General features: G+C 37.9%; 1 protein-coding gene across 1 annotated transcript in view; it reads left to right on the forward strand.

The window, feature by feature from the left end:
* LOC140493868 (high choriolytic enzyme 1-like) overlaps positions 1 to 7,246 on the forward strand; it is a 76,301-nt gene extending 69,055 nt beyond the window's left edge. Inside the window, exon 6 of the mRNA XM_072592861.1 lies at positions 6,220 to 7,246. Coding sequence (XP_072448962.1) covers positions 6,220 to 6,275 — 56 coding nt within the window. The 3' untranslated portion in view covers positions 6,276 to 7,246. The remainder of the gene's footprint in view (positions 1 to 6,219) is intronic.
* Positions 7,247 to 7,901: the final 655 nt, after the last annotated feature.

The following is a 7,901-nucleotide window of genomic DNA, read 5'->3' on the forward strand; positions in this document are numbered from 1 at the left end:
CCTTTAAAAGATCATGTGCTTTTCCATGCTTAGAGATTTAAAATGGATGTTCATGAGCAACAACTTGAAAGTTTGCAAGTACACAGAGAGCACCTGAATTGAAAATTTGGATCAAAAGGCCATACAGTTAGCAAGCCAAGTAGCAGTTTCTATCAAGACAAGAGGCTTTTGAATTTAGCTAATCAATTTGAACCAGGTACTTAGATACCAAAGAAATATTGATATGTCATCAAGGGTTTAGAAGAAGGGGGTAGTTGGACAAAGACCCTATAACAAGCTGGCATCTACCAGCACTCTCTTTCTTGAGAGAGAATCGCTGGCTCTCACAGCCTCATCTGTGTCTTAGAGAAAGCACCATCTAAATAACAACCATACCAATGACAGGGAAGGCATTCCTGACAGAAAAAATGAAAGATAAGGCATTCCCAAGAGAAGAATTGACAGAGAGGGCATTCCTGAAAGAAGGCACAGAACATTCCAGAAGACACATAAGCTGGCTGTCATTTCAAGAGACCAAATTCTATTTCTTTTATAAATCAGTGGGAGTTGTATTTATTGGAACGTCATACCATTAGAATTTTGCTTTCTTCAGGAATAGTTTTTAGTTTATTCGGTTTGTTAATAGCTTAGTTAACTTGTTCAATGTTAGAGTTAGATAAATAAATTGTTACTTGTTGATTTTAAAGTGAGTGTCAGGGATTTATATTATTCAACCACTAGAAGTTGTTGAAAAGCAGGTTACATCACTTTTCACACTTCTTTTACAGGATGAGGTGCACCTCTGAATGTTTCAATTTTAGTTTGGGGGGGGGGTCAACTTGTGCTTTATAACAGACTGAGGGCTTGTCGGGGTTTTTATAGATTGGAACTCATCCAGTGTACAAAAGATCCCAGCAGATTTAAACAGATTTGGGGAATGAGTGTCCTAGATCTTTAAATAAAACTTAGGTGAAGAATGGAAAATCTGTTTAATTCTGATCACTTGTTGTTGGTTCAATCAAAAGTGGGGAAATGGCTCTTAGAATTGCTGAGGAGGTTTTGGGGGGTCAACAGTGCTTCCCAAATTTGCCAGGAAAGTTTAGAAAGACAGAAAAAAGGTGACCCTTTTAGAATTAGCAAATTAGAATTGGATTTAACTGTGGATAATAAGAAAGCTAAAATTATAATGGAGTCAGCCAAGCATTTAAGTATATCAGATAAATAGTCAAGTACAGTGGAGTTAGAAAAACTTAAGTTAAAATGAGACAATTGGAGTTAGAAAGTGAACTTAAAAGGCTGGAGTTCGAAGATAAAGAAAGGGAAAGAATCGCTCTGGCAGAACCAAAAGAAGAGGAAGTCTCTAACAGAAGAAACGGAAAGAATGTTCAAGTTGGAAAAGATGAATTTGGAACTTGCAGCAGAAAGATTTCAAATGACAAAAGTAAAATTACAATATTGAAGTGATGGGCAGCATGGTGGCTCAGTGGTCAGCACTGCTGCCTCACAGCGCCAGGGATCTGGGTTTGATTCCAGCCTCGGGCGACTGTGTGGAGTTTGCACATTCTCTGCGTCTGCATGGGTTTCCTCCCAGTGTTCAAAGATGTGCAGGTTAGGTGAATTGGTCATGCTAAATTGCCCATAGTGTTCAGGGATATGTAGATAAGGTGTATTTAGTCAGAGGAAATGTAGAGTAAAGGATAGGGAAATGGGTCTGGGTGGGATACTGTTCGGAGGGTTGCAGTGGATTTGTTGGGCCAAATGACCTGTTTTCACACTGTATGATTCTATGGAAATCATCGTAACCAACAGCTTGGTAGGGATATGTACAAATATGTCCAGACATTACCAAAATGTGATGAAAAAGATGTAGAAGCCTTTTTCATTTCCTTTGAGAAATTGGCTAAACAGATAAACTGACCAAAGACTGTGTGGATAATGTTAATTCAGACTAAGTTGGTCGGCAGGGCTAGTGAGGTGTTTGCAGCACTATCAGAGGAGGTGTCAGGAGAACATTCTGGAAGGCACGGAATATTTCAGAAGACACGTAACTTGGCTGCAATTTCGAGAGACCAAATTCCTTTTTTGTATATATGAGTGGGATTTATAACAGTAAACCATTAGAATCTTGCTTTATTCAGGAATAGTTGGTAGTTAGAAGGGTTTTTGCTTGGTTGTTAATATCTCAGTTAATTTGTTCATTGCTCGAGTTAAATAAATAAATTATTACTTGTTGATTTTAAACTCAGTGTCAGGGATTTATTTTATTTAACTGCTAGAAGTTGCTCAAAAGCAGGTTACACCACTTTTCGCACTTCCTTTACAGAATATAGGACGAGGTGCTCCTCTTTGGGTGTTTCGGTTTTAGTTTTTGGTGGAGGGGGCAACCTCCAATTTATAACAATATGTAATGTCATTAAGAAGCATAGTCTGTCTGGACAAGTCAGACAATGTAGGAGTTTGAGGCCAAAATTCAAAGTGTTCAAGAGCTTACTAAAGAAAGTAGTGGCTGTTGATTTGGAGTTAGGGCTAGAATAACAGGAACTTAATCACTGGACTAATAAATATTTGAAGAGGAGCCAAAAATACCACCTGTTGGTCAAGCATCATGACATCTATCCCTCTGATTAGATTATGAATTGCTTCCATCATGTACTTGTGGATTGGGCATTGTTGTAAAAGTAGAGTTCAATTCACCAGTCACAATCCCTTTTGCAATTAATTTGTGATGCGGACTGGGTGAACAAAGTCAGAAGTCACATGATACCAGGTTATTGTCCACAAGATTTATGTGAAATCACAAACTTATGGAGTGCTGCTCCTGACAAAGACTTCTCCTGACAAAGGAGCAGCCCTCTGAAAGCTTGTGAATTCAAATAAATTTGCTGGACTATAAACTAGTGCCGTGTGATTCTGACAGTTGATTAGTGGTATTGGTCCAAGTTCATTTGATGTTACGTCTTTCTGGAGGATCCTCTATTCTACCATATGGTAATTTCTTTTGTCACCTGCACCTTTTCCCCACTTCTTATTGCTTGTCTCCATGTTTTCTAAGAAAGATCTGCATAACTCTAATTCCAGTCAATCTGAAGCTTTGCTTCCTGAATTCCATGTGTCACAGGTATAAGTGACCTGTTCATAAAGGGTAGAGGCGGAATCAGGCCATTTAGTCCATCTAGTCTGCTCCGCCATTCGATCATGGCTGATATGCTCCTAACCCCCATTTTCTTGCCTTTAAAGTAAAATCTGTCTAACTCCTTCTTAAATGTACTCACTGTCCCAGCATCCACCACACTTTGGGGTAATGATAATAATAATCCACAGATAAGACTATGACCTCTTGTCCTGGAATGCCCCACAAGAGGAAGCATCTGCTCCACTTCTCTTTTATCCACACCTTTTATGATCTTAAATAGCTCAATTTGATCTCTCCTCATTCTTCTAAATTCCAGAGAGTATAGGCCTAAACTGTTCAATCTCTCTTCATAGAATAAGTCCTTCATCTCTAGGATTAATCTAGTGAACCTCCGAACTGCCTTCAATGCCACTGCATATTTCCTCAAATACAAGGACCAAAATTGTATACAATTCTCCAGATACAGTTTCAGAATACCTCGTATAGTTGCAACAATACTTCCTTACCTTTATATTCTATTCCTTTAGCTATAAAAGCCAACATTCCATTTGCTTCCTTTATTATCTGCTGTATCTACATGCTAGTTTTTTGTGACTCATAAACGAGTACACCTAGATCCCTTTACATGGTGACGTGGTGGCTCAGTGATTAGCGCTGTTCCCTCACAGCACCAGGGACCTGGGTTCAATCCCTGCCTAGGGTGACTGTCTGTGTGGAGTTTGCACATTTTCCACGTGTCTGTGTGGGGTTCCTTTCACAATCCTAAGATGTGCAGGTCAGGTGAATTGGTCATGCTAAATTTCCCATAGTGTTAGGTTCATTAATCAGACGGAAATGGATCTGGATGGGTTACTCTTCAGAGGGTCGGTGTGAACTTGTTGCGCTGAAACGCCTGTTTCCACACTGTAGGGAATCTAATCACTGGTGCATCCCAAAGTCTCTCCCATAAAGATAATAGGCCACCTTCCTATTTTTTTGACAAATGCATGACTTCACACTTGTCTATGCTGAACTCCATTTGCCACATTTTGGCCCACTCTCCTAACCTATCCATATCCATTTGTAAGGTTCTTAATTCCACATTACAATTTACCATTCCGCCTATTTTTGTGCCATCTGGAAATTTGGCTGTAGAGTCTTCTATAGCCTTCTGTTGGTTTGCTGTAGAGCATGTTGAAGGATAATACTGGACACTAAAGAGCTCCTTAAGGACATCTTAAAAATAAAAACAATCAAAGATTGGTTTTACACTTGGATAAATAAGAGGACAGACTCTGAATTCTCACTACATAAGTGAGCTATTTGACCTTTTTTATACAGCAATTTGCAAATCATGAGGAGGATAATGCAGAAGTAGAGTCAGGTTCACCAGCAGCAGCTCAAGGTGATGCCCTAGAGCTAAGAGGTACATCTGCTAGCTATGGTGCGCAGGTGGAGATGTGAAAATATAAATCTCTATCATTTTTTTTGCAGTGACTCTCAATGAAAGATCCTCTTTAGTTTGTTTGAAACTTGTTTGTCTTCCAGTGTAAAAATTTTCCACAACTGAGTGTTCAAAATACCACATTCCAAGATACAATATTAGGTTCTGAAGACAAACTAAAGACTGTGGCAGTTACAATAAAGCTTCAATGAGAAAAGCCCAAAGTCTAAGGCCATGCTGGCACAGTAAACCATGCATCTGAAATCTGTTTAAAGTTGTTTGGACTATTTGCATTGAAGAAAGTTTGACATGAAATATAGATTTATATTTTAAAATATGACTTGTAAATTTAAGTGTAATGAGGCTTCAGTGTCATGTAGAAATTGAACTGGACAGACCTTTTTGCAAATACTATGAATAAAGATGTGAAATAAATTCTTCAGTGATCTCCAGCTCTCTTTAAGAACTACCATTTAGGCCATTGTAGACCATTTTCTATTCTATTGCAATTTCTATTATATTTCTCTTTAAATAGCTATTTTCTTGGTTTATGCCACACTTAGTTTTTCACACAGTTTGCACAATGTCCCTTGAGTAAGATCCCTTTACTTTATCCCTGTTCTTTAATTGATGCAATGTTGATTGCAGGCAACCAGATATGCATAAAAATGGTCATGGCCAATGTACCAGAAGCACTTGCAGATTTGGTGCAGGCCTTATGTTTTGCTGTGTTAGGCCCAAAGCAATGTTAAAATGCATGCCAATTTCCAACTCAGTGCATCTAAATAATTTTTGTTTCACGTATCTAGCTTCCCTTGGCAATTACTAGGTTATTGGATCAGGTCCAGCATGTGAATTGAACTTGACAAACCTGCTTTATGCAACACTAAAATGGAGAAACACAGCAAATAAGAGCAGGAGTATGTCATTCAGCTCCTTGAACCTGCTCTGCCACTCAATAGGAATATGGCTGATCCGATATTCCTCATATCCACATTCCTGCTTTCCCTGTAACCCTTGTTTCAAGTACTGATCAAAAAACTGGGCATGTCACAGAATAATCGTATGAGCATCCAGTCTGTTCCGCCTATCAAAGTTTTATATGTTTCAGCAAAATCCTGTTTCATTCTTCAGAATCCCAGTGAATAGGGCCCAATTGACTCAATTTCTCCTTTTATGACAAATCTACGACCCAAGAATCAAATAATCAGCACTGCCCCGACAGCAAATAAACCATTTTTTAGCTAAGAAGACCAAAATTATATACAATAATGCAGGTTTCTGTGCCACTGCTGTGAGATCTCTTTTCTCCTGTATTAAGGTCAATATACCATTTGTCTTCCTAACTGCTTAGTGCACCTACATGCTTGCTTTCAGAGACTGATATACAAAGATATCCAGATCCCCTTGTACATCAATCTTTCCTGATCTATCACCATTTAAATGATACTCTACCATTCTATTTGTTTCAACCAAAGAAGGCATCATCATTTTTATCCACATTGTTCTGCATCTTACACGTATTTGCCCACTCACTCAACTTGTATAAATCACCCTGAGTTATCACACTTGTTCAATGTGTTGGACCAAAGATCTTTACTATTTCTATGAAATAGGCTATTGTCCGTAATTATGGTAAGCCATGGAAATTGGGTTTGATTATGTGATCTAATCTTTTTCACAGATTCTGTTGGAATTTTTAACACTTCAGATACAAGAATTTGCAGCGTGCATTGGTGACCATTTAACAATTTATGATGGTTCCAGTATTCATGCAGATATCCTTGAAGGACCAATTTGTGGTGCAGAGAATCCAGCTGTGATATCAACACGAAATGAATTATTTATAACATTCACCTCAACTCGGAAATTACAAGCAATGGGTTTTACTGGCAAATATAGATTTGGTAACGTTCTTAATATGAACTCTCATGCTTTTTCAATTACAAAATATTTGTACATCAATTTGTATTTTCCAACTTTTAATTTTATATTTTTTTTAACCTAGTTACCTGTGGGAAAATGATGAAAAGCAGAAAGGGAGAAATTGAGACTAAATCTCATCCTTCCAAAAATGTGCACTGTTTTTGGGTCCTGCTGGTAAAAAGAAATTATAAGGTTTGAAAGTAGCACTCTGAAAAATTTGATAATAATGAACCTTCTATTTTGTCATGATCACAAACAAGAGTGAATTTATAATTGAGTAGGTTTCTAACACTAAAACCTTCCAGCAAATTAGTTTTTTCAGCCATCAGTGGCAGCTCTAGACCACAGGCAATTTTGACCACTATCCTTATTGACATATTTCTGGTCTTGAACAGAGTTTGCTTCCATAATAGAAACAGATAAATGGTTTGAAGAGAGTATCATAGTAGTGAACCCGTTGCTGCCAAAAAATAATATTTTGACTTTATCGTTGTGCTTCACATTTATTCTAGATGGCTGATGATCTGCATTTACCTGGCTTGCCTGGTCAGATCTATTGAAATGTTAGGATTCCAGTTCACTTGAAATGGATGCCATAGCCATTTAGAGAACATTGCAGGTTAAGATCATTAACAGTGGGAAAAAGAAGTGTTTAATGTGGGTCATGAATGTGCTTGGTTTTAATTGCCATTTAGTATTGTTTTTGCCTGACAGGTATAATTAAAATAGACCCATGAGGCCTGACATTTTGGACCAAAGGTGCATTTGCAATTGACTTCATCAAATTGTCAAAAATTGAATTTATTTTCTCACTTTAGAGAACAGTAAATTAGCTATTGCAGATATCCTTGCCACTGGCTGACTATTGATTCAGGCATGACATCTTGCAGAATTCTGTCATAGATCATTGTGTAACTGAACAACTTTATTCTCAACCCCCAAATTATTAAGCAAATAGGGAAGGAGATTGTAGGTTTCAGATTATAGTGTTTATTTTCTTTTATTCCCTCTTTAAGGCACTGATGAAATTTGATTGGCAAGTTGTCACCCTCCCTGAAAGATTGATAGCAGGCTCCTTCTTGCCCTGTCATCATGCCGGTGTCAGATGTTACAGAACTCAAGCAGGTGCCAAAATTGCAACTCTATCCATCATTTTAAAATAAACAATTAACAAGCTATTGATCTTTTTAACAGAACAGTTGCATGCAACTAACCACTGCATTTTTAGCGGTCAGACTGGAAAATGCGTGGGAGCTCTTCATGACATTATGAAGAGGTTGCACAAAATCATAAGAAAAGGCTTGCTTCCATGTCTGTGGCTCCATGTTACAGTAATTTCTGTGAACAGAAGTGGCAGTGCCAATATGCCATTGCGTTCTTGTGCAATCTTGCTTTTTAGAAAAATCCGTCTTTAGAAAGTGCTGGCAATTTAATCACCTT

This window comes from Chiloscyllium punctatum, chromosome 22 (assembly GCF_047496795.1).
Source record: "Chiloscyllium punctatum isolate Juve2018m chromosome 22, sChiPun1.3, whole genome shotgun sequence".
Taxonomy (NCBI): domain Eukaryota; kingdom Metazoa; phylum Chordata; class Chondrichthyes; order Orectolobiformes; family Hemiscylliidae; genus Chiloscyllium; species Chiloscyllium punctatum.